The sequence below is a fragment of the Anticarsia gemmatalis genome, chromosome 13, assembly GCF_050436995.1.
Source record: "Anticarsia gemmatalis isolate Benzon Research Colony breed Stoneville strain chromosome 13, ilAntGemm2 primary, whole genome shotgun sequence".
NCBI classification, from domain to species: Eukaryota; Metazoa; Arthropoda; class Insecta; order Lepidoptera; family Erebidae; genus Anticarsia; species Anticarsia gemmatalis.
Window position 1 is genome coordinate 1,871,255 of NC_134757.1, and position 27,705 is coordinate 1,898,959.

A 27,705-nucleotide genomic window follows, 5' to 3' on the forward strand; every position below is an offset into this window, starting at 1 on the left:
AGGTGTAGGATACACGCGTAGGTAATAAATTGTCCTGTGGAATGTTAAAATAAAATTATATGGCTATTTTCTTATTAGACATTAGTCATTGAGAAGCGATAAATCATGTAGTTTCATTAAATATTTTGTAGGATATTAGTATTCTAAATATGGCAGATGATTGATGTTTAGAGGAATACAATGGCTTTCACAGCATTTTCATAATTATGTTTTATTAAGAACTCTTCTAATATTTTAAATAATGACAGCATAAAAAATATTACGGAAATTTCCTAATTTCAGTAGAAATATGCAGGTAGCAGCGTAGGGTTTGTAAAGTTTCCCGGAACTTATGCGGTTATAAGCTTTATATTTTTATATTTTGTTCATGCTTGTGCCTGAAATTCTCAATGATTATTCGTTGATGATTTCAGTCAAGTAGCGCGTGGCTGTAATTTGGATTGAAGTAATGGTATGGAACTAGAAATAATTAAAGAAATGGAACAAAACTCGGATTTTACATGAATTTAATAAACTTTTTTAAAGTTCTACTTATCTCTAAAGAATAACATTGTCCTACATCACGAATAATAGTTTTCATGAGAGCCATAACCAAATAGATTATGATATTATTATATGTTAGTCTATATTAAAGAAAGCTAATACAAATAATTTCCAGGTCATCTAAGGTCTTTCACAGTTCTACATATGTAAATTGTTTCGTCAACTTAATTACGGTAATTTGACAGAATATAAGACGCCATTGTAATTGTTTTGTGTTGAATTTATTATTGTTTGTTTTTTAGTTGTTAATTCACTTAATTGGATTGTTCTGTATTTTTTAATTGATAAGTTTTTGTTTTGTTAGTAAATGTGTGTTTTAAATTCAATCGGAAACTAAATAAAGGCTACTGAATTTATTTCATAAACATTTTACAAAGATCTTATGTATATAAGAGCTTGCAGATGATCTAAAGCCAATGTTTAAAAGAATTTGTGGCTTCGGGACTTAATAACTTTATTGTTACGCTTTAGAAAGATAAATCTCTTAAGTACTTCTAAAATACAAAAGTTAAAAATATGATATTCTTGTTCTTTTGATTACTGTAATTTCAGTCGAAGTACACATTTAGTGACATACAAAGTCACCAACCCCCATTTTGCCAGCATTGTGAAATTGAGGACTAACCTCTTTCTCTCGTTTGGGAGGAGACCGTTACCGAGCAGTGGGACAGCGGGTTCAAAATCAAAATAATAAGTATATTGAAATCGATAAGTAAACGTTAGGTACAGGTAGTAAAAGGTAAAGGAACTTTTCTTAAAGAAACCATAATCGAACAACATGTAGATAGCAAGTCATAGTTTACCGAGCGACCATATACCAAGGTCATTTTCATAGCGTTTGCTTATAATTTACATAATAATATTGGACCCTTTACTCGATGGAAAATTTATAAGGTAAACAAATTAAAAGCTCTGTGAATGGCGCTTATAAAATGGCTGCCCATTAAGTTTTGGACTGTTTGTAAAATTTCTAATATTAGTAAGGTTGTAGAATAATGAATGAGTTTGCGATATATACATATGTATATAGCTCTATGTACATTAGCAGTCGCAGTCGCTCTTTGTAAAATATTGGTATCCAGCTCCATCCGGTGAGACTGGAGGCTGACTCCAACATAGTTGGAAGAAAGGCTAGGCTGATATATAGCTATATGTCCGTTATTGCATTTATGCATGATAATTGTACTGGGTACATTATGCTGTGCCGGTAAATAAGAAGACTTCTTGCGGTTTGAAGAAAGTTTATTTTCAGATCCTTATTGTTTCGATGCTAGCTGTGGACTGTGAGCTAGTACAAATGGCCACCATATTTATACAAAATCCTCAAATTAATGTAGGCCCTCTTATTGGCCGATAAAAATGGACCAATTAGAATCCCCGCATTTTAGCCAATAGGATTCCAGTAAGACATTTTGGACAAAAGCTTAAGTACTAGGAAACTTGACTGCGACGAGAGCCGCTTACATTAATTAACAATTTTTAGTGTATTTCTGTACAATTTCTTAAATAAAGTATATATATTTACAATTCTTGTCTTATTATCTACCTTATAAAAATACAATCAGTCGAATATTAGAAAATAACATAACAATTCTTAAAAACTTAATGCTAAGTGTCGTGCTCAGTGGCGCCACCACGCACATCTCTCCCGCCGTGCGAGGTCGTCGCATCTTCTGTCGGTGCGGGTGCGTCGTCTCCCCTGAGCGGCAGTATCACCAGCTTGCGGACGGGTCGCCGAAGAACTCCTCCTTTGGTCAGGATGTCCACGGTCCTCACGACGTTGTCCGGGCCTGGGTAGACAGCTGTCACACGTCCTCGTAGCCAGATGTTGCGTGGCAGGTTGGGGTCAACGACCTGCACTAGGTCGTCGACTCGTACCGCAGGTCCGCGTCCGTGGGGCTCCCGCCGGTTTTGAAGTTCCGGTAGATATTCTCTCAGCCACCGCGTCCAGAAAACGTCGGCTAGTCGTTGCGCTGCTCGCCATTTTGATGTTGAAAGTTCGTCTCGTTCTGTGAATGTACCGGGTTGTGGTACTCGGCCGGGTCCACCCAATAGGAAGTGGTTGGGCGTGAGAGCTTCAGGGTCTTCTGCGCTAACTGATACGTGAGTCAGCGGTCGGCTATTCACGGTGTACTCGGCTTCGCTAAGTAGAGTAGACAGGACTTCCTCCGTAGGGTTTCGCTCGTGCAGTGTCGCTGTGAGGGCCACTTTGACTGACCTCACTAATCTCTCCCATGCGCCGCCCATGAATGGTGCACCGGGGGGTATGTAGCGCCAGGAGATTGTCCTCTTCGCTGCTTCCTGCGATGTCCCTGCGTCGATTGCTTGTCTGAGTTCCTTGTCTGCTCCCTTCAGGTTGGTACCGTTGTCCGACCAGATTTCTGTTGGACACCCACGTCGCGCGATCATTCTTCGTAGTGCCATAATAGCGGAGTCGGTTGTGAGTGAACCCGCTATTTCTAGATGTACAGCTCGTGTGGTGAGGCACGTGAAGATTGCGACGTATTTCTTCTGTCTTGTTCTGCCAACAGCTACTGAGAGAGGTCCGAAGTAGTCCACGCCTGTATACGTGAAGGGTCGTCGATGATGCGCGAGGCGACAGGCTGGCAGGTCTCCGGTCCTTGGGTGTGGCGGTACTTGTGTCTTCATTCTACAAAACAGGCATCTCTTCAGTATAGCTCGGGTCACTGGACGAATGCGTATGACCCAGTATTGTTGTCTGCACTCGTTCACTGTAGCTTCAACTCCGGCGTGATGTAACTGTCGATGTACTGAGTTGACCCACAACTTTACGGTCGGATGGTTTCCATCTAACACCATAGGGCTTTTGATGGCTTCGTTGGCTGCTCCTATCGCGTCGATTCGGCTCCTGAGTCTGATGACGTCGTTGGTTAGCTCGACGCTTAGGTGATGTAGACGGCTTTCTTTGTTGATCGGTTTGTTGTCTTTTAAGTCTTCTATTTCTGTTGCGAAAGCTTCTACTTGCGATGCACACATGAGAAGTTCTTCTGCTTTCTTGAGTGTTTCAGCTGTTACCGGGATAATCTTGTCGTAGCTGCGTAAGGAAGTTGCTTTCTTGACCACCTCTCTCTTCGTTGTTTGATTCCAGTTCGGGTCCTTCACTGTGTTTCTGATCGTCCTTTTGTAGTTGACGTTATCCGTCCTGTTTCTACACAGTTGAATGAACTGTAGAACTCTCGCTGTTGTGTATCGAAGTCGATTCCAGTCTGAGAAGCGTGATACATCGGGTAAACCTTGACTTAGTTTCAGATCTTCCTTGTGGCGTGTGAGGTGTACCTTCTCTTCTGTCGAATCTTCCGTCTTCTCGTTGTGCTTCTCTGTTGGCCAAAGTTCTTCATCGGTGAGCAGGAAGTCAGGACCTTTGTACCATCGGTGGTGCTTGTCGAAGGCAACAGGTACGTCTCGAGTGGCGTCGTCGGCTACGTTCATTTTGGTTGGTATCCAACGCCATTCGTTTACCTTTGTACTCTCTTCAACCGCTGCTAAACGGTGAGCCACGAAGGGTTTGTATGATCTTGATCCCGTTCGTATCCAAGTTAACACTGTTCGACTATCTGTCCAAAATACTCTCTTGTCGGGTTTCTTCTCATGTTCTTCTATGACTGTTTCAGCTATTCTGGTTCCCATCACTGCTGCTTGTAGTTCTAAGCGGGGTATCGACGTTAGTTTGAGAGGTGCTACCTTCGCCTTAGCCATGATGAGTGACACCGCTACGTCCCCGTTCGGCGTCTCCGTTCGCCAATATAGGACCGCTGAGTAGGCAGACTCGCTCGCGTCGGTGAAGACATGAAGCTGAAGCTTAGTCGCATCGCTGTAGCCGAGGTATCTCCGTGGTATGGTCACGTCTCGAAGTCTTTGCAGATGTTCCATCCATATCTTCCATTCCTCTGCGAGATCCTCTTGTATTTCAGCATCCCAGCCCGTTCCTCTGCGCCAGACTTCTTGTAGTATTTGTTTCGCCTTGATAGTCACCGGTGATGCGAGTCCTAGTGGGTCGAATAGAGACATAACGATCTTGAGCGCTTCCCTCTTCGTCGGCGTCTTCCTTTTCAGTAGTGGCGGTTCAATTCTCGCCAAGTTGAGATTGAACGTTAATTCGTCTGTAGTGATCTTCCATATGACTCCCAACACTCGTTCTGTGGTTTCTGTCGACGTATATAACTCGAGATCTTCCCTTTGTTCTTGTTCTCCTAATGCGGCTAATAGTGAGGGTGAGTTCGACTTCCATTGTTTCAACTCGAAGCTTGCGTTTTGATGGATTTGTCGCACGTCCTTTGTTATACGTATAGCGTCTTCCAATGTTTCGAAACTGTCCAAGTAGTCGTCCACGTAATGCTTGTTCTTGATGGCTAACGCTGCTTCTGGGTTTGACACTTCGTATTGTTTCGCGTTCAAGTTTTTGACGTAGATCGCTGTTGATGGTGAGCTCGACGCGCCGAATATTAGTGACTTCATTCTGTACTCTTCGGGGGGATTGTCGTCTCTTCTATCTCCTCGCCATAGGTAACGTAGCGCATCTCTATCTTGAACTCGTAGTTGCACTTGCATGAACATTTCCTTGATGTCGGCTGTGACGGCTATAGCATGTTGTCTGAACTTCATCACGACGCCTGGTAGAGACTGTAGGAGATCCGGACCTTTGAGTAACATGTCGTTGAGAGACACTCCCTTCGTCTTGGCTGCTGCGTCGTGTACCACTCGTAACTTCTCTGGCTTCATGGGGTTGATGACCGCGAAGTGTGGTAAGTACCAGGTTTTACCGGGTGTTGTTTCTCGAGGTGCAGGTTCTGCGTATCCCTTCTGTACGAGTGCTTCCATCTGTTCCTTGTACTTCGTCTTCAAAACTTGATCTCGATCGATCTTCTTCTCGATGTTGTGTAGACGCTTCAAGGAGTTCTCGTAGTTGTTGGGTAAGTTGTAGTCTTCTTTACGCCATAACAGACTTGTTTCATACCTTCCATCTTCAGTCTTTTTCGTAGTGTTGTCTAGGATTCGAAGAGCTTGTTCCTCTGGGTCTGATCTAGGTCTCTTGGGGTTCAGGCAGATCGCGTCCATCTCGAAGTACTGCTTGACTAAGGTTTCTATGTGGTCTTCATTTGTTTCGGTCATATGAGATACGAAGTCGATGCTCTGGGTTTTGTGCTTCAGCAAACTGCCATGGAGTACCCAACCTAGTGACGTGAGAGATGCCACAGGTTGGTCTTTGTTTCCTTTCCTTACGTCCGATGTCAGTAGGAGATGCCAGTTGTCTTGTCCGATCAGTAGCTTCGGCTTCACGTCTTCATATGTCAACTCTCCCTGTATGTCCTTCAGATGTTGACACGCCTTGATGTGTTCCCTAGATACGCGTTGCGACGATACTTGGAAGTTCCTTACTGTACGAGCCTGTATTCTGTCTTCAAAGCCGTTCATACCTCTAATCGAGACTGTGACTCTTCTAGAGGCTATTTCTGACGTTTTGACGTCACTAATTGTCTGTATTTTCAACGGGTCGACGGGTCCTGTCGCTCCTATTTGCTTGGCTAGGTCGTTGTCGATCAGGGTCACTGTAGAGCCGTCGTCCATTAACGCGAAGGTGTTGATTAGACCTGTAGAACCTTCTACTTGCACCGGTATGATCTTCAAGAAAGACTGTTTCTTCCTAGGCGTCCACGTAGAGGTGATGATCTCCGATGCTTCGGACTCTTTCTTATCTTCTTTCTTGTTACAGTGTAGAAGCGCGTGATGAGTGTATTTACAGTCGTTCACGCCGCATTGTTTCGTAGCACAACGGTGAGTAACTTTCCTATATCTCAAACATCGAAAGCAGAGTCGTTTGGCCTTGGCTGTGTCCCATCGTTCATCTTCATTCATCTTCTTAAAACGTCCACATTCTGTCACCAAGTGTCCTGTTTGTTCGCATACCGGACATCTCGGTGTGTACGGTTTTTCCGTGACGTTGTGAACTCTCTGTGGCCTCTTCTGTGCGGTGAACGGCGGTTGTGTTGATATTTGCTCAGGTAGCGCGTAAGGACTGCATAGCGTTGATTCTCTTCTCAAGAACTTGTCTAACTTCATCAAGTCTGGGTCTTCTTTGGGTTCCGCGGCGGCGAAGTCGAAGAATCTGTATCGCAGGGTAGGCGTCAGCTTGTCCACTATTGTCTTGCTCACTTCCGGGTTGTACATGTAGTTGATACAGCTTAAGGTTTTTAATGTAGCGACGATATTGGAGATTTTCGTGGCGAATATACATATGTCGCGGGGCGATTCTGTGAGACGTGGTAAAACTCGTAGCGCTTCCATTTGCATCATCGCTATTGATTCTGGTCGTCCAAATCGAGATTCGAGTGCTTGCATTATCTCGGATGGGTGAGCGTCGGTGATAAGCAGACCCTCAACTGCTTCCCTGGCTTTTCCTTTAAGATTTCTTCTCAGGCGGTTCATGTTTTCTACTGTACTATACACACTTTCCGTTTCATAGTAAGCGGCGCGAAAAGGTAGCCAATCTTGATACGAACCATTGAAAATAGGTAGTTCGATGAACTTAGGTCGTTGACCCGCTCTCACTGCTGACGTTATGGCCTCCGCAAGTTCCTTGAAGTCCTGCCGAGCTCCCGCCGGTGCGTGAGTCCCGTGCGACTGATGTTGATCTCCCTGCATAATGGTTCTGATGACTGACGGTTCTTCCGGCTGATGTGGCTCGTTCGTGATCGCCAAGATTGGTTGCGTGTTCTGTCTCTCTAGCCAGCTGTCAACCCTTTCGTTCACTTCCTCTTTCGTACATACGGATATCTCTTCTTGTTCTTCATCTGAGTCCTCAGTCTCTAGGACGGCTAAGCGCGCGGTAGCCAACTCCACTTGTAAGCGTAACAACTCTTCCCGCGCTTTTGCGATTTTAATAGCTTTAACACGACTCGCGGTTGATCCCCCTTGCGCCCTTAGCACTGGCGGGGGGGAGGGGCACTGTGGTTTGTTCGGTTGCACACTAATGTTCACTTTCCTTTGCACTGTCACTGTCTCACCTGGTTTCGTAGTTTCCTTATTGCGGTTCGGAAGAGGGTCCGTCCTCCCGCCAGGCGGCTGCATACACGCGGCGTCCATCCGGAGCGTCGGTGCTGTTGAGGCGGTTACCGAAGGTGTTTCGTCTGTTGGTGGCGCAAGCGGTGCCGAGGCTCGTCCCGAGGGCGCTGTCGTCGCGGTGACCGATGTGGTGGCTGCTGTGTTCTCTGTGTTGTCGGTCGTTCCTGTGACGCTGGTGCCCGTAGCCTCGGTGGTAGCACCGGTCGCCGAGGTGCTGGCCGTGCCCTCGGACGACGACGGTGTTTGTGCGGTCGTCTTGCGCCCCTTTCCTTCTGAACGCGTAGTCGGCATGTTTTCGTTTTGTTCACGTTTCTATCTTCAGTTTTAATAATTTCTTTCTTCACTATTTTTCAGGATTCTTTCTTCAATGTTTTTCAGGATCCTTTCTTCGATAATGCTTCAGGCTTCTTTCTTCAATATTTTCTTCCTAAATCCGGCTCGAAGGACCATTTAATGTACTGGGTACATTATGCTGTGCCGGTAAATAAGAAGACTTCTTGCGGTTTGAAGAAAGTTTATTTTCAGATCCTTATTGTTTCGATGCTAGCTGTGGACTGTGAGCTAGTACAAATGGCCACCATATTTATACAAAATCCTCAAATTAATGTAGGCCCTCTTATTGGCCGATAAAAATGGACCAATTAGAATCCCCGCATTTTAGCCAATAGGATTCCAGTAAGACATTTTGGACAAAAGCTTAAGTACTAGGAAACTTGACTGCGACGAGAGCCGCTTACATTAATTAACAATTTTTAGTGTATTTCTGTACAATTTCTTAAATAAAGTATATATATTTACAATTCTTGTCTTATTATCTACCTTATAAAAATACAATCAGTCGAATATTAGAAAATAACATAACAATTCTTAAAAACTTAATGCTAAGTGTCGTGCTCAGTGGCGCCACCACGCACAATAATCTCTGACTTTTTAAAGTTATATGAATGTATAATAAAAATAGAATACTTTATCAGAACTATTACACGTTTTAAATTATTTAAAGTATTATTGCAAAGCTAAGTATGCCTGCTGCTAGGCTGGTCTCTTATACGTAAATCCAAGGAATTTGGACATTAGGTGATAGACCAATCGACGAGATGTCTCATGTTAAACAGTTGATAAAGGAGTCTGCGACTGTACCGAATAATTTTACCAAGAAGTTTTTATTTCTTGATAAAATATGACTGGTTTTAATTCATCAAAATACTTAATCGAGAATGCCATTAAGTCATAGTTTTTTTTATTCTTCTTTTGTAATTAATAGCTGTATTATACTTTTTCCAGGGATTACGGCCAGTAGGTATATCAGCAAAGCATTTTATAAAATTTCAAAAGAGGTTATAATATATTTTATTTACCATAATAAAATTCATTCATAATATGGAAATTGAAATGAGCGGTTAATATTCGGTAATTGTTTATGTTTACACTTTGAATTAATTATTCAGTAACACACGCCCGTCGATCGGAAGGGTGGAGGTTATTGACACGTGTGTCGCCTTTGTCCACTCTGATTTTAATGAATATTGACCCTACTACGGTTTTTGGATGGAACACGTAACTGACAACCGTTGCGCTTGTGAATAAAGATAACGTCACCTACCAACTCAGTTTTTTTAAAGGCCTTTAGTATTTGATTTTACTGCTATTTAAAATCGCAAAAGTTTACTTAAAAAAAGAGGATTGAAAACTTAAGTTGAGCACATTAAAAACTCTTTGGATATACAGATACTTTGTACCTATGTCATAACTGGCCATAATGCCTCAAAAAATTGTAGGACAGCCATTAGATGTAATTAGGAAAAATAATTAAAAACTAAAAATTTATGGCATCCTCGGATTTTTTTGACTAGTTTCTGCCAGTTTCTTTTAGTTAACCAGTATTATTTAACCTCTTTTATTAGATTCTAAGATTTATCTATGAAAAAATAATACTGTTACTGGTTACTTATCAACATTTCAATCCAAGAAATGTATCCTGTTTTGGTTGTTATATAATATTATTAGTTACTGAATAAATACTTGAACTCTGTTTTCAGAAAACAACATTATATACCTATATTATGTTGGTATACTCTAAAACGCCATTTATAATAAAATTGCTAAAATTTAATAACCCGTCGCAAATATTTCACTGCTAACGTAGCTCGTCGAAGTAATTGACCGACACTCGATTAAAATGTATCGATTTGCCGTCGCTCATTCGTTGCGTATAATAGTCTATGCACGGTTTTGATTTGTCAAAACAAATTACTAACATCTGGGTCACGAGGAGCTTGATATGAGCTGAAAAAATACGAGGTTAAGGCGAAGAATGAAAAGACTTTGAGAATATGGAGCACGAAGAAGAATAGAGGATGGAAATATAGGTCATATTAGCTCTACATAAGTCACAAAACGATCAATATTAATTTAAACCGTTCAAGTTTGTATTTTTTTCCAAATATACCGTTTCCATTTTACTGGATACTTTATAGTATGACTGGATAAGAGCCAGCCTAGAGTCTAACTGCTGGAGATTATTATTCCTTCACTTTATTTTCCGTGTTCAGGGCAAACATGTCACGATAATTTTAATGAAAGATTTTTTGTTATTTCACAATTTAGGTTTTACAAATTTTGTTACTTGGGTGCATTACCTATTTATAAGACTAACTATGAATAGGTACTGAACTCGTCTGGATGTAAGTAAGTACGACTATTGCACATCATAGTTCTTACCTACATTCATAGTATCACGCCTTTTTCCCATAGGGGTAAGCAGAGACCAAATAACGCCGCTTGGTACGATCCTTACAAAGTTCCCTTGCCTCAATCACATCCATACTTCTTGTTATACAGGTTCGTCGGTTACGAGTACTACGCACCTGACGTTTTTGCTAGAGTGCTTATTAGATTTGTAAATGATCCCTACAAAGAATGTTATTCCCTTCATTGTCATGATATTGAGCAAGTCTCTACGCATGATAACTTCGCACAACTCCCTTGACCCTCATCAAATTACAGTATTCGCATAAATTCTACATTACTGACATTAGCTTGCACAATCATACGAAATAACAAGTCGGAACAATAACACTGTGATGACATATCAGTAAAATAATTCTATGAATCAGTGTAACGGAATCAGGTACGAATATTTTTTACAATTTCAGATTTTTAGATTCATACTTGAAGATTCTAAGAAAGATTCAAGATTAAAATTTCATTCAAACGAAGCTTGGACATGAATGAAAGCGTGGTAAGAATCAACCGACATTTTGTGCGAAGTTTCTTTTTCGTTCGGCTAGTGGTTAATCTTGTGCTTAAACGCAGATATACGATATGTAAGATATATGAAGTTTATAGAATAGCTTTTTAAAACACTAATAACTTAATTAGTTATAATTACTAGTTATTTAAGGAGTAGGTCTCGTTTAGGTACGTAGTTGAAAGGCACAACCAAGAGAAACCTAGGTTTCTCTATACATATATTTACCAAAATAAAATTAGATATTATTACTATTTACTATAAGTACTTAGTAAGAAAATTGTTCTTTATGAATGACTCATAATATTAAAAAAAGTCATGATACAATTTGCAATGTCAACGTACAGAGGGCGCTGGCCGTCACGCGCATGCGTACAAGCACTTTGGGCGGGAACGACATCTGTCATCCGTTCAAAAACCGCGAATTATAGAATATGTGGCCTCGTTTTATCGCAATTACCGTTGTCACTATAAAAAATATCGTAATTGGCCATAAATATTGTCCTAATGACCCCATTGTTATGGACGCTATTAAGTAAATGGATATCTATTTCGATTGTTGGGCTATTTAATTTATTAATGTACAACATCTTTTGTCGATATATAAAGGGAAAATCAACTATGTGCCTCTTGGAAACTAATTGCAAGTTTTTCCTGAAGATCAACATAATATATTAAAGATGCTTTTTGAAAAGATTTTTGGTAAGTTCTTCTAAAGCTCATCATCATATCGTAGAAGACTGAAAGGTATTCTAAATAAGAAACACGAAATTTCTTTCAGCGCAACGCAAACATATGACGAGACTAGGCTTACCCGGTTGAGACTTTAAATTACTAGTTGTCTGTCAAAAGGAAATTGTTAGATGTATACATAGGTGCACCTATGTCATACTGGAAAACCCGAACAATGATATCATACAGTATTTTTTACACAAATATCGTACAGACACAAATTGCAAAGCCATTAAACAAGTGCGTTGGCCGCTGCAAAGAACAACACAGGCTTCAACCCGGAACGGGTCTAAAACAAGAGATAATTTCAACTATGCATATAGAATCTTATTGAAATAATTTGATAATGGCGTTGTACGTAGTGGTACGGTTCGTTGGTTAGCAAAGCACACAATGACGTGTCAGTCGCGGTTCGGTGCTCGCCACTTTTTGATTTAGTTGTGGTTTTTAATTAGCTTGTTTCCATTGGCTTACGATATTTCATAAATATCTGATGCAAATAATGACTTCCTCCGAAAAAAATATGGCTATGAGAATTGCATAAATATGTGTGCTTACATTATTGCAATTTTTAATCAACTTCAAAAGTGGAGGAATTTTTTAATTTGACTGACATATTTTTTTTTCAGTTTTTTACTAATATTGCAAAAATTACATTTTTAAACACATAAGTCATGTTTAGATTTCGGTTTCAGTTTAATTGTGTACTAATTGCTTTAAATTACTTTAAGAAAATTGCCGCAAATCCTGCATTCTCATAGGGTTTTCAAAATGTTGCGTGTTTACTGTAGGTGATAAAGGTTTTTTTTATTTCGAAAACGAACTGGTGAAAATAAATAGTGCAATGGAAACAGAGTCCACTAGTTTTAGACAATAGCGCTTCCTGTTCCTGCATCAGAATCTGTGCAGATTACACATATTTTATTATTTCGTTTACAACACAATCTACTTACTTTAAGAAATGATTCACTTTTTCGATAAATTACAATAAATACCCGTATCATAGTTATATGAACAATGACGGGTAGTAAAAGATTTCCTTAAACATTAGAATAAATAAGTTTCTTCGTTTCAAAATATTCAAAGGTAAGTATTTAATCCTAAGGTAGGTATTTAAGAAACTCTATTTTGCGTCACTTGTAAACTCATCAAATGCATTCTATTTGTAGATACCTACTTACAACTTCGCGATTAGAAATGAGTTATATCAATAATCTTGAACAACACTCGTAGCAGGCGGAAACCTTTAACGAATGTATGTTTCTATCCATTAAGATGAATAAAAAACAAGGTTTACTTAATTAAATTTATTCCTTTTACGGAGGTGTTCAAAAGCTTATATCGTAAAATTGGCAATTTCCTCACATCTAATGTATGAAAATCAATTGCATCGCCAATTATCTAACAAACAAAAAAACGTTCCGTCGTGTTAACAAGTTGACGAAGTGATCACTTGTATCCTGAAGATAACGAGATTGTATGGAACTGTGAGGATGTATGGAAGCTATACATACCTAGGAACTTAAGCTTTTTTGATCTAGTCAAGGTAACTAAGAAGGAAAAGCATTAAATGCACCTACAACATTACGAGTTTATAGGAAAGAAAAATTGTTGTCCTATAACTTTTTATGAATTTATCTCTAGTAAAGACTAAATGCTCCTACAAATATACTGTGATGGAAATATGATGAAGTTTCATGATAAATGAAGAATGAAGAATAAATTGTTTGGTAGCTTTTTTGGTAGAGTCATGAAATGAGAGTAACTGATTTGATTATACCTAGGAGACTAATAACAGGTTAATAGTAATTGGTACTCGATTCAGTATAATGAGTGCTTATACAGTAATCTATCCTTTTGCAACTCTAAAATTAAAGGTTCCCACCTAGTTCCATGAACTCGAAACAGTTTCAAAATGAAGTCAAAAAACTCCGTTTCAAGTCAAAAAACTCGCTTAATAGTACCGGCGGCCATAATACATAGGTACAGCATGGGTACCATAGCACGGTAGCCTTCACAATGTACAGGCCCTAGGCGGATGGACAAACAAAAAAGCAACGATCCGCCATAATTATTATAAACCGGGGACGCATGCGCAGTAGCCAGTCCGCCATAACGCGTCCGCGCATCCTCCCGCGCAACACACAAATACTTTTTAATTTTACTTTTTTAAAAGGAATAATGTAAAAAAGCAATCGTAGTTTATTGTTTTTTTATTATTTTTAAACTTATTGCAAGGACGATTAGTGTTTTTAAAGTATTATAATAAATAATGAACATTTTAGATTTATAATACAGTTTTCAACAACGCAAAAATGGAAAGACTTGCGATTTTGGTAAGTTGTTTTTCAGTATAATTATTTGTAGTTTAGCAATCAGTCTTTATTATTCTTTTTGTAGAATAAACTACAGAACAGGCTTCACTGTTGATTACGCAAAGAGCTTTTTTATTGCACTACAATTTACGTTTTACTGAGTCATAATGGGAAACCGCCTAGTGTATGTTCAGAAATTACTATATTTTACAATACAGGTTATAATTGAAATAGGTACCTAGTTGGTAGAAATAAAAATGATTTATATTATTTTCCAATATATATAGGTACTATTGCTAGTAAAGTAGAAATTGCCAGGTAGCGGTTATTGTTTTATTTATTGCTCTAATGAAATAATTTACATGCATCTCATAAGTAAAGATATTCCGCATATTATGCGAATCTGTCCAGGGAATTTAAGTCTTATGCAAAAGAAACTCCATGAGCCGTTTTTCTAGCGCTATTTTTGTAATTCAGCGTTTATTGTAGATTTTATTACAGAAATAATTAATTATTATACTGTATAACAAACATAATGAATGTGTATAACTGAAGTTTATAACTACCGTGTTTGAATTATTTGATATTATTCTCTTTAAAAACCTAACAAAGCTTCCTTAACCGTAGGTACAACAAACAAAAATTTTGGACAGTGAGACTCTATCAAATATTTTTTCTATAAGTAGGTACCAACATTTTCTTTTAAAAAGGATCTCAGGAGCACATGAAATACTGTTTTTCGGAAAATCATAACTTATTATCTAGAAATTAATACGATTATGAAATGTTTATTTAGGTACTCGTTATTTGAACATCAGGAACAGGCTTTGATCGCTACATGCAACGACAAAGTTCAAAAAGTATAAATCCAAAATTTGTTAGAATCAAAATTGCAAAAAAAAAACAATGAAAAAATAGGCGAAAACAGACATTTCTAAAAGTCCACGCGCATAGAGACAATGCGTAATGGCGACCATGGTGTGCACTAAGCAGGCCGGGCAGGTCACAATTATAAACCGATTAGAGCACGGACACAACACAATAACTAATTCCTATGTTTACATTATATCATTTGTTTTACAAGACCTACTTCCCACGGCGTTTAGCGCTAGTTTGTTATGTGACTTTATTTGAAGACTGAGCTTGAAGTATCTTAAGATTCTTGTAGAGCAATTGCCTACAGTCGGATTATCGATTACCAAATTTTACTTTTATGTATTTTTTCCTCAGCCTATTTCAGTGTCCCAAAATTAAAATAGATATAAGAAATTGTTCCTGCGAAATACGCTAGGCCACTGATTAATTTTTTAGGATATTGTGGATGGCTCCTAAGTTGTTAACAGTCGACAATAATTGAGAATCGCCCGTCCGGTTCGTGTAAAATGTTAATGAGATTTTTATCTTAAAAATGTAAAGTTCGGTAATATGTTTTGTCTATTGACAAAATATTTTTTGAGGTTTACATTTCAAATGTACTCTGTACAGATAGTGAAATGGCTGATTTAAATTTAGTTAAGTAGAATAGATAAAATATTTTGAGTCAGGAAACAGGAGGCTACTATTTTTCAAATAAAATCCAAGGGCTAGTCGCTGAAAACACTAGTTACTACAAGTAATCGATGCCCATTATTCTACTTAGTAATTCTAAAACAATGTTGCAAGGGTTAACAGGACCATAAACTTATTGCCACTAAAATAATTAACTAACAACATTTTGTTATTGGCAGTAAAAACTTTACTGATTTAGGACATTGATGACATGTTTCGCTTGATACTAATCTTTTAATGATTCATATTAAATCAATTCTGTTCAATGAAATAATATCATAAAATATATATTCACGTTAAATTTTAAATAGGACCTTTAGTTAACAAAATTTATGAAACACAAGCAATGTTACAGTAACAAAAATAGATTACATATAGCCTTAGGCATTCTGAAGTTTCATATATCTTTTTCATACTTATACAATATTTTTACATGACAATCGTAGTTACGTGCAGCGTTCAGCAATTAAATTACAGAAAGGTCATCGTATAATTAATCAAATATTTACTTAGGCTCATATGGCTATTATTATATTATCTTAAAATACATTATGTACACGTGTATATATCAAATCATCAATCACAAAATTAATGAGCATGTCGAGAATGAACGTTGAAAACTTATAAATAAATATACGTAAATTTACTCAATGAAAATAATTCACTTACTACGTCGATTGACTATTTTGTTTACTTTTTAGTTGAATGTAAAGGTCAATTCTAAAAAAAGTTTCGTTTTTATACGTTATCTATATTTTTAAATCAATAAGAAGAATTTACCTACATACATACATGATATCTAGGGAATGCAATCCCGACTCGAGATCGTCAACTCGAGATCCCTCGCAATCAGAAATATCAATCCCGCGGGATCCCGAGATTTTCGGGATCCCGTCTAGTTCGTAAAAATAATACAATTCGAACGGCTTGTTTAATGTAATATGTGTGTGATAGTGTGGTGAATGCAATAAATTATTATTTGAAAGAAAATAAAAGCCTTTATTTTTGAATATTACTAACAACGTAACATAATTAACAGGTGTAATAACATGAACATAATCAAAAAAGTAGGTGTAGCTCCAGGAGATCAAAATAAAAAGTAATCACATGGCATTTTGAAAGTAGCCTCTTAAAATACAAAGTGTATCTGTTACTGTAAAAGCTCGACCGGTGGTAAATCCTAAGATTTTCCGGTATAACCTAAGATTTACCAACTCGCAATGGTAAAAGTCCGAACAATACTTTTATTTCGAACTTTTACCTATATTCACTTGATGATGTCGAGATGTCGCCGGAGCCCCGCTTCGCGGGGCTCCTCCTACTGGGTGGTTAAAAAAAAATAACCACGAAGGCTAAGGTGGGAGCGAGCGAAGCGAAGCTCCCACCTTAGCCTTCTAACCTAACCTTCCCACCCATGTCGCTTTGCCCAAAACTCCTCCTTTATAACTATGTCACAGTATATAATTATACCGTGAAATAGTTATAAACATAGTTATGAAGGAGGATTTTTTTATATATCGTAACATAGTTTTTAAACTCGGGCTTGTTCGGACTTTTACCATTGAGAGTTGGTAAATCATAGGCTTTACCGGAAAATCTTAGGATTTACCACAGTTCAGGCTTTTACAGTAACATATCAATAGTACGAGCTTCTAATCGGCATCTTAAGTCTATTGCAATGTAGCCAGCTGCTGAAAATGCCCTCTCCGACAATCCCGAACGGGATCTCGTCATATTATGCTCCGGGATTGATCCCGAAAAAATACACGGGATCTCGCGAGATCGGGATCCCGCGAGATGGGGATTGCATTCACTAATGATATCACGTCTTTTTCCATAGACGCAGGCAGAAACCAAAGAACTCAACTTTGTTACGATCCTTACAAACTTTCCTAACCTCATTCATATCCGTACCTATATATTATGTATATTGTCAAAAGAATAAAAATTACTTGTTATTCGTTTTGGGATTAGGTTATATCTCTTAAATTCGCGATATTCATAAGTAATTAAGGCTCTCAATATTCGAATATTCCCCACAAGAAACTTCAAATACATATATGATTTTTTATGAGTCACAACAAGTGGCCGTATGTAGATATTTCGGCAGAGTAAAGAAATTACATAGTTTCAGCATGCCCTCATATGCTATCTCGTAATCAAAAAAAAATTTGTATCCGAAGGGCATTTTCTCTATACAAAGACCGGTATCAACAAGATCACGAATGACGAAACGTATCCGAACTCATATTGGTCATTTTCCGGTATTAAATTATGTCAAAACAATGGAAAATTAGGTTGGGACCTTGATTTCGAACATTTTCGCTTTGTTACTCGCGTGTGTGATCATTGCATTGTTTTTTAAGGTCGAAGTACATAGCAATTTAATGGTGTTTTACATATGCATGAAATAATATGTGTTACGTTAGTTATTATAAAAGTTTGATACATATAATTGATGATATACTTTGTAAGTAGGTACTTACACTCGTGGATCATTCGTTATTTATGCATAGTCACACATAGGTTGGAGTCGATATATTTAATCTTCAAAATATATAACATAGTATCAAAAATGGTATATCTTTTGTACAAGAATTGTATTTCATATAATTTCTCTTTCATCTATTATTATTCCATCATAGATTCTTTTTTCTGGGAATGAATTTGTAGAACAGAAATAATAAAGATAGAATTTCAGATATATTTCACTACTGCATACAAAAAACTTTTCCAGGATGTATCTAAATATACATAACGTAAACCTTGACTGACATAATCTTGTAATATTTACATTAAAATAATTGCACTTTTTCACAATGAGCCTGGACGCGGAACTGCTGGACAAAAAACGGTGAAACAATTCAAGTTCGCACACTTAACGTACCGTGCTATTGACTTACTTATGAGATAACTTATGACTCATAGTCTCATACATAATTTATGTTATGTATGCCTTTTGTTATTATTTCTTTATTTAACACTTTAAGGCATTTTTACGGTACAATGTGGTTTGTGGAGTATGAATTCTTAGCATGCAACCAACATAGTTGTCGGATTATAAACTTTTATTGTCTTTTTAGGGTCGGTCCAATAACTTTTGACGTGGTTTATGAACGAATAACTAAAACCAGAGCTTTTATTAAAATTGGATCACATTTTTTGTAAAATTAGCAGTCGACTGATAACATCATCGTCTTTTAAAGTTATCAGTATTTCGATTGAGATGTAGTCTCATATCTTTTTAATATAAGTACGTACATAGGTACTTTTTATTCTCATGGAGGAATAGACCCTAGCACTTTTTTATTTTATAATAATCATACAAATCGCGGTGTGAACGCACGATTCACAATATTTTGTTGTCTGCCTGTCATCGCTAGCGACGATTATAGTGAAATATGAGCTTTTATGTCGGTGGCATTATTGTAATTATTTGATAGTTATGCTACGATATACATCTCGCAAAAATATCTGCTTTTCAATGGTTGAATGTCCCTGAATTATTTTGTTCATGACACAAAACCTGCCGTTCAAAGCCATGAGAATGTTAATACTACCATGAATTTAGCATTTCAATTCCATCACCACAATTAGGTATTTGGAGTTTCTGTATCTTTTACTAATTGCGTCCTTAGGTCGTCTGATATATTATATACTTACCAACAACTAGACTTTCAAAGCTCTCTTCGCATAAACAAATAGATCAAAATAGGCAAGAGCTTCCTTCAGAATGAGGGAGAGGTTACGATTTAAGTTCACCACGCTAGCCAAGCGAGGGTTGGCGACTCTGCATGCCCTCAAGAAATGTGTTTAACAACTTTGGCAACTAGGCAAACAATAATCCTAAGTTTTTATATTGTTCCAGGTCTTACTAGCATACTCAACTTGCCTCCTACATACCTCAGCCGAAGAAACAGAACAGAAGAAAGAGACCGTTCTATCAGCGGTCCTCACTCCCACCGACAATAACAAACTAAACCGACAGAGTAGAAGCTACTATGACTACAGATATGGAGTACCACGACCTTGGCTGGAATACGCCAGGCTAGAGTATGACAGACCTCGATGTGGCAGGTGCGATGAAAGATACGATAGAGGAAGGGATGACGATGATTATGACAGGCGAGACAGCAGATACGACGATGACAGACGAGGTCACAGGCCCACGTACGGTTCCAGACACGATAACAAAAAGAACTACGACAGCGATGAAGATAGATACAATGATAGAAAAGGAAGTAAAAGTAATAGTACGGAAGATGAAAGCGGTGATAGAGATAACAAGAGGCCTTATGATGATAAAGATGGGGGAAGATCCAGTAATAGAAGAGGAAGCGATCGTGATAAAGACAGGGATAGAGATAGGGACGGTGGGAGAAGACGTGGGGGTGACAGGGACAGAGATAGGTACGACGACAGAGATAGATATAGACCTGACTACTACGATAGATTCTTGAGTAATAGAGACCGGGATTATTACGATCGCGATGATTATTACAGAGAAAGAAGGCCGGTGTATGATAGATATTATGGAGGTTATGATGATGGGTATTCAAGATATGACGGGTATGGATACCCTGGGTATAGAAGGCCAGGTTTCTCTGATAGAGGCTATGATGATGGTTATGGAGGATATGGACCTAGTGCTGGCAGAGGACCTCATGATAGGTGAGTGGCTGTTTCAATTTACAATAGTATGTACCATCCATTCACTACGGAGTCGTTATATTTTTTCCTCCTAGGAAATATCTTGAACCGCCGAGTATCTTGGTAAAATTTATATATTTTTAGTGGCGACGACTCTTCCTCTATGTTTATAACGACTTCATAGTCTACTTTGTATTCTGCCCGTTGTAGCGCAAATTCACACTTCCCACTCGTAAAGCAAAATAAGACCAGAATGATAACGATGATGACTGGTACAAATAACAGCGCTTTGCAATGACTTGAACGTATCATGAAACCTAGTACCTGCATGTACCTAGTATTCACGTATCTATATTAGCTATCGTAAAGTTCGTTCACACATGACGCGAACAATAAACGACCGTTAAGTTCAAATTATGTCGAACATCAATACACGCTTTCACCTAAAAATTCAAAATGGCGATTCGAATTAGGGCATAACGGTCACAAAATTGCATAGGTTCGTTTTTCACTATTGTTGTTTTTGATTGGATGTTTTTCTATTTTCACGTTCATATTTTGTTTGCGTGTGAACCGGTTGGGTATTGAGTTATTATTGGGTAATTGGGGTATGTAATTGAATTGACAGGCTTTCTCTGGAGATAATGAAGTTATTAGTGCATACCACAGCTAGGTACTTCATACATACATACATTATATGACGCCTGTTACACCCGAAGATGCAGGTAGATGTGTACGAAATACAGCTGCATTTGCCTTTAACAATGTTAGTCCCCCAATGTGATAGAGGGCGAACCTATTGCCATATACCGGGCACGTTAGCAAAATCTGATAGTTCTTTGTATTTAAATCTACTTTTCCTGCTATTTAGGATTTGTTTTTAGATTCTCAGTTAATGAGTTTGAGGTCATTCGCAGCCCTAATACAGACGTGATAATTGTGTCTCCAAAACTTTATTAGGTAACTTTAACAAGTTTTCAAACTTGATTCTTTCACTTATCAGTCTTTTCTGTCTTCAGAATTATCATCGTAATATAATAATATGTAGATGCATTTATCACATGTACAACGCGTAACTTCTGAGCTACAGATTGAAAACTCTTTATATTATGAACATCAAAGTACACATTTCGTTTATATGAACGAAATACGGAAGTATTTCAAGTATACAGTTCTATTTGTTAAGTAGCAGGTATGAGGTAGGTAGGTATATCATTCAACACTTTTTGTAAAAATAACAATCAAATTCTCATCACGAGAAGTTTTTGCCGCAACCGCAAGAGTAACGAGATAACGTCGGAATATTTACGATTCCATACAATTATCCAATTTGCAGAACAATCTGATGTTCCACACCTCGTAACTGTACTACGAGTACTGTTAGTTCAGTTATATCACTATGATCTAGTGTTGGTTCAAGGAGTTGAGGTTATACGTATAATATGTTGTACTGTGCCACTAATTGGCAGCTGTCCGCGTATTTTTAGCAGAAAGTTTGCAAAATCAATTTGTTGAAAACGGAGGTCTTCTTGGTTATTGTTCAACGACATATTGGCTTAAAAAAGACCAAAAATTACAAATGGAACATGAATAATGCTCAAGTCCTTTTGAAGATAAAGGTTACCTATTGGCCTAACAGTATCTCAGTTATAAAAACGACAGGAATGCTATAAAAGAAACCTTACACCTACCTTACCTTACCTTTAATAAACAGAAGCGGCCGAAGCACAAGAAATGATAATGTATTCAGCCCTAAGTATGAGACTTAATGAGTATATTAAGACAAGCAAATACGATTCTGGAGTTCTTTTCTCTCCGTTTTAAACGTAATTTTGCATTCTATTTCAAGGGTCCATTATTGGACACTTGGATTTGATTCAGAATTGAATGTAAGAGAGATAATGAAAAGAGAATATTTTTTTAACGCGAATAATTTGCGTTCTTCATTATTACATCGGAGCTTTTAGGTACCAGAGAGTTTACTTTTAATTTCAATTGGAATTTGACTTATCAATTTAACTCAGTAATAAAAATAGCAATAAAATTCACTAGCCTGTCACATCAAAATTATTTTTATATAGTTAACCTTAATTTTATATTGTCGTGCGCATTTGCTCTTAATTTGCAGAGCGGTATATATTTTTTCTCTCGCCATATTGTTTTCCCGTTGGCTGGCTACACAGCTACAGAGCTACTGGCTACGGTCGACGGTGACTGACCGATGGCTTCCTTTCCGATACAGTTTTGAGTAGAGGTCGTGACTCCAACATTACATTATCTACTGATGTTTTAAATTGATATTTCTAACACCGTTGCCTGGGAATTTGTGTGTAGCTTTAGCATTTCATGGATTTAAACCCGTATCACTAATGCGTTGACTTGTATTGAGTTTAAATCGACACTTTGGGAGCAAATCGAATGGATCCCTTAACGTATTATTAATAGATTTATCAGCATTCTGTAGATAGGTTTTATCGCCTGTCTGCAAATTCAACAATGCCCTATTAGTATTTTATTTATCGCTGTAACTAAAACATAATAGGATTTGTTATTATTTGACCTGAACAAAACTCTATTCATTTAAGTAAATTATACGCATTTTCAAGCCTATCGAAAGTATAAATGGTAGGTACACACGCGCCATTTAGCTGTATCGGTCTGAGTGTCAGCAAGCCACTGCGAATCAAGGAAATCTTGTGTGTGAGGGAAGCGAGGGTGTCGGAAAGAAAGACCGTTGTTGTTATGTCTCCGTCACCCTGTCCCTCGTCTACGGCATGTGTTTGCTATACACAAGAATAAAAGTTATTAGCCACGATTTTGCCTGAAGCTGCTTAATAATAAACAATGACGGATATAAAAGCTTGGATGGTCAGTTTCAGACCGTGGGACGAGACGTACCGCGGCCAGGCGGGGTGGGACGCCGGCGGCCGCGGCTACTACTTCGCGTCGGGCCGCCCTGACGCCGCGCCCGCTGACCGGTGGGGACCGCCTGATTATTATCACAGGTTTACTTGATACACTCTCATTTCACAAAATGAAAGTGGTTAGAGTAGGCGTCGTCTACACGACAAAGAGACAGAGACAAATAGAGAGAGAACAAATGGTTCATAGGTAGAGTAGGTGAAAGCTTTTCGGGCACCCTTGCTATTAGTTCTTCTAGGGTCTCAACGCCTCTATTTTGTATGATGCCAATAAAAAAAGCCTTTCGCAGTACTAGAAACAGTTCTAAGTAAGCTCTGCGTTTATTTATGCCCTACATATTATTATATGCAAGATGAAACATCTTAAGACCACATTAAATAGGGTCCGAATTCCAAAGATTAATAGAAGAAAGTCAAGAAAGCTCCATTCAGATAGTAAATGAGATCGAGTCTCAATTCCGCGCGATTTTCTTACTACAACATGAAGTTAAATAGATAATGACAGGAAGTTCTGCAGTTTACGATAACATCAATAAAGAAAATACCAATCAATACCAACTAGCCATCGTCTAACAATACAATTTAACTTTCAGACCACAAGAAGGCGGCTGGCAAAACGCAGGCTACGCAGGCGGCTACAGGGACCCTTACGCGGGATACAGTCAGTCTTCTGGCTACGGTCAGTCGGCTGGGTACGGACAGTCGGCAGGATATGGCCAGTCGGCAGGGTATGGTCAATCAGCAGGGTACGGCCAGTCGGCAGGGTACGGCGGTGGAGGCTATGGGCAGAGTAGTGCAGGGTACGGAGGCGCGTATGGAGGAAGTGGCTATGGGCAGGGATATGGACAGAGCAGCGGGTGGCAGAGCGTTGGGGAAAGAAGACCTTATAGAGATGAGAGGTAAGAATGGCAGGCCTTTTATTAGTTTATTGAGATTTCAAGTTTTGTTTTCTTGTGTGAAAATGTTGGTATTTTAGGGATTGTTAAATAAATAACACCACAATGAACAGGTAAAGAAAATAAAACATAGCCAGCAGTATGTAATAAAAAAATGCCCAAAATATTAACAAAATTAAAATAAATCCGTTAAAAATTTTATTATAAGTCGCTATCTTAACTTCATATTGCTTCTGATTGTTTTATATTCTTATTAAATCGTGTTTTATTGACATTACAGCGGCGTTAAGAACCTAGAAAACAGAGAAAAATACAACCAATCTCGCAACCAGAACCAGTACCAATCCAACAGCCAAACGCCCAACTACGGCCAACATGGCCAACTCGGCCAACACAGCCAATCCACCAACTATGGCCAGAGCTACGCCCAAGGTTACAGCAGCAGCACTACACCTGGCACCAGCTACCTGTTCCAGAGGGAAGATGAACAGGTCACTGTCAAAACTGACGTCACTACTAAGACGCCATCTTAGATTTGCTGTTTCTTATGTTTTGCGGTTGACTTTGAATTGTGATGTGTCAAATATAGAGGCTAAACTTAGGTATAATAAATAATGTGAAATGTCCAACAGACACTCTGATTAAAGATTGTGTACTTTTAATAAAATAAATATGTAATTAGTAGTTAGTGTATTGTATTTGTGCTCCCAGACTTTTTCAACTGTGTTTACTCTAATCAAACCATTTGAGCAATGACGCTATATTGCCGTGAGGGATTTTAAATCCGTTTAGAAAAAAAGGCTTGAAGGGCGTCGGGGAGGGATAAAGTGCTTTGATCGCCCGATAGATAAATCAGTCGACCAAGCGCCTTTTGTAGACTTATTTGCTTCAACAATATGTTTGCTTCCTAATGCAACAACTCGTGCTTAAGTTGTTGGACTATAGGAAGTAAAACTTGAAAGTAGAAACTACTATCTTTAAACACATAGTACCAAGAAATAGCAAAACAAATGCCAAACCTACGGTAATTACATACAATTTCCTACGTAAATATGAACTAAGTCAACCATGAAACAAGGAGCCTTCACACCTGTGTTTGGTTGTCGCACCGTCACCTACGACCTGACACAGCTAAAGCTATCTTAAGTAGTGGTAGTGTTAATTGTAAGTGAATACTGCGTGATGTTCCCACCATGTGTGGATATTTAAACTGTGTAGTATTAAATTATAATTAAAATTATGGTTGTTTTATTTGATGATTTGATTTGCTTGATTGATTTGATTTGCTACAAGAATTTAAAGTGCAGTTTTGCCTCCTCTATAAACATTCAAAAACTAAAGCAGAATAAGCCTACTTCTGGATTAAATACACTTGTGACGCTAGATTGATATTATCGATAGGTAAAGAAAGATGAAGATCTGAATGATAAGTGTAAATTATAGGTAAGTGTAGTATAATTTTGACCAGAGACGTAGAATAGGTACAGTTAATTTTGGCTGAAAACCAAGGTTTTACATCGAATTTCAAGATTGAAGCTAGTTTGAGTTACTCATATACCTCTGTTAAACAATACCTTAACTAGGGCAACGCTTCGCATGCTTCGATTGCTTAAATTTACTTGAACAACTGATAGATGGCGCTGATCACAATGAATCAAGTTACTGGAACTATAAAAAAAACATTAAATCATACTATTTGGAGACCAAATAAATTTCGGTATTCTTTTAACTAAAAGTAATTAACGTGAAGTCTGTTCAATTACTGATAACTGAAAGTAATGCGCCTGCAAATAAAATAATAGCAAAAACAATTGCTAATACTTTTTGTGTAGGCGCTAACAGAAAAATACAATATTTTTGATGTAATTTAGCGTAACCAATATTTTCCATTATAAAATATGGCAGGAAACCATTTACCATATTATCGCACTATATCGAGTATTGGGTAAGAATGTGTATTACCTACTTATTGATTGGAAACAATTAATCGAAGATATGATAAAAGGATTATTTTCTTCATATCTGATAAGTGATATGCAATCGTCCACTTGGCGTCGGATCCTTGTAAGGAAATCTCGCGACAAATTAATTTAAAAATTAATTAGTTTTATTTAGTTATTGTTTTTTCATAATAGTGTAATTATGTCGATTTAAAATTTGTTTCCAAATACGTTTTACCTCGCGAGTGGTCATATTAGCAAGAAAGGCTGTTTTTGGCAATAATATTTTAAAATTATAGTTTGCATCCGTCCCTTATCTTTCTAATAATAGATTAGTTCGATTAGCAACTGTATAGACTGATAGATTTAAACAAAATCAGTTCATAACTCTTGGACGAAAATATTTAAATATTTACGAGCAACTGTTTGTAAAATTTAAATATTTTTGTTTTGTTTTTATAATCATTGCCAAAAAACAATCTTTTCTATTAAACAAATAGGTGGTTCTTTGAAACGCGACCGTTTTAAAAATGTCGGACTCAGTGAATGTGGTGGAACAGCCAGCGCAAGATGGCGCGCAAGTTGGCGAGCAAGAACCACCGCAAGTCACCGTGCAGGTTGTCGAACAAGTTGTCCAGGAGCTGCGTGATGTCGTCCAAGTGGTGGAGAGCGCGGACGCCGAGGCCGCCACACTGAAGCCTAAGGAGTAAGTATCATTTTACGACTGATAAGTAATCTATAGTAATTGCTAGGCTTTAGGTGACGATACTTAATAATACCTATGCTCTAAAGGACTAAATTCTTACAGCTTTATGTAGAACATAAGACTGGGCTTATGTGAAGAGGAAAATGTCTCGCTTATACTCGACTCGTACACAAATGAGCTTATGCTTAAACAACACAAATACTTCGTTATGATAAGTCACTCGGTATAAAAGGCTAACTTAATATCTGATCGTTGAAACAACTCTTAACTTTCAATAGAAAAATAATGAATTCAAAACGTGAAGAAATCTTTTCTACACATTTAAATAAAACTGTTGTTAGTATACCTACATACAAAAGTATTTTAAAACACAAGTTAACACGTCGGTAAAACCTTGAAATCCGTTTCAAATCGTTTAATTATGTTGCTTATCATGAAATACATTTCGTTTTTATCATAACTATAGATATTTACGTAAGCACTGTATAATGTGAAGTGTTATTTGTAGAAAAATGCCACAATCGCACTTATCGTCTGTATCATTTGATTGCCTTCGATACTGACGTGAATCACACGAATGTATAATTATGTATACCTAGTTTGTAGCACTAAATATTACGTAGGTAACATATTTCTAAAAAACAGTTTTGCTACTAATATAATGAACTAGCTGACCCGCGCAACTTCGCTTGCGTCACATAAGAGAATCATAATTTTCCCCGTTTTTGTAACATTTTTCATTAGTACTCTGCTCCTTCTGGTCGTAGCGCGATGATATATAGCCTATAGCCTTCCTCGATAAATGGGTTATCTAACACTGAATTTTTCAAATCGGACCAGTAGTTCCCGTGATTAGCGCGTTCAAACAAACAAACTCTTCAGCTTTATAATATTAGTATAGATACGAAAGCTTGAATTAATTGAGGGAGCCACATTAGACTACTGCTTAACGCAAAATCTACGATCTGGATTTTGATGTGCATAGTATATGTCCCTAATTTTCACTTAGGATACTTGTTTACCCCGGGAATTTACTACGTAGCCAAAATTGCCATATTATTATACTAGTTGAAGCTAGTCATTAATAAGGGAAAAAACGAAGGCTGTTGGAAATAATGGCATAT

At 37.8% G+C, this 27,705-nt stretch overlaps 3 protein-coding genes across 5 annotated transcripts in view; 2 read left to right on the forward strand and 1 right to left on the reverse strand.

Annotated features, from left to right (window-relative positions):
- Window positions 1-1,823: 1,823 nt before the first annotated feature.
- On the reverse strand, window positions 1,824-7,914 carry LOC142977727 (uncharacterized). Its single transcript, XM_076121804.1, has one exon. It carries the CDS (start codon window positions 7,912-7,914, stop codon window positions 2,152-2,154), a length of 5,763 nt encoding a protein of 1,920 aa, XP_075977919.1. The 3' UTR covers window positions 1,824-2,151.
- A 5,778-nt stretch (window positions 7,915-13,692) lies between these two features.
- On the forward strand, window positions 13,693-24,619 carry LOC142977962 (uncharacterized). 3 transcript variants are annotated; one of them, XM_076122112.1, is made up of 5 exons: window positions 13,693-13,941; window positions 19,337-20,139; window positions 22,992-23,123; window positions 23,633-23,938; window positions 24,216-24,619. In XM_076122112.1, the coding sequence occupies exons 1-5, from the start codon at window positions 13,921-13,923 to the stop codon at window positions 24,466-24,468; spliced, it is 1,515 nt and encodes a 504-aa protein (XP_075978227.1). In that variant the 5' UTR covers window positions 13,693-13,920; the 3' UTR covers window positions 24,469-24,619. The 3 variants fall into 3 exon arrangements, with proteins under 3 accessions (XP_075978227.1, XP_075978228.1, XP_075978229.1); XM_076122113.1 differs by having other exon boundaries at window positions 22,992-23,096; XM_076122114.1 differs by lacking the exon at window positions 22,992-23,123.
- A 1,351-nt stretch (window positions 24,620-25,970) lies between these two features.
- The window catches only part of Myo61F (unconventional myosin 61F), a 56,095-nt gene continuing 54,360 nt past the window's right edge, over window positions 25,971-27,705 (forward strand). The window contains exons 1-2 of the mRNA XM_076121870.1: window positions 25,971-25,999; window positions 26,376-26,581. Of these exons, the coding sequence (XP_075977985.1) occupies window positions 26,406-26,581 (176 nt within the window). The 5' untranslated portion in view covers window positions 25,971-25,999; window positions 26,376-26,405. The remainder of the gene's footprint in view (window positions 26,000-26,375; window positions 26,582-27,705) is intronic.

Excerpts from the sequence above, each read along its gene's own strand:
- LOC142977727 (XM_076121804.1), bottom strand. The coding sequence starts at position 7,914 with ATGCCGACTACGCGTTCAGAAGGAAAGGGGCGCAAGACGACCGCACAA.
- LOC142977962 (XM_076122112.1), top strand. The coding sequence starts at position 13,921 with ATGGAAAGACTTGCGATTTTG. Across the intron at positions 20,140-22,991 it reads GGCAGAGGACCTCATGATAG|TTTCAGACCGTGGGACGAGA; the intron begins GTGAGTGGCTGT and ends TTGGATGGTCAG. Across the intron at positions 23,124-23,632 it reads CCGCCTGATTATTATCACAG|ACCACAAGAAGGCGGCTGGC; the intron begins GTTTACTTGATA and ends TTTAACTTTCAG.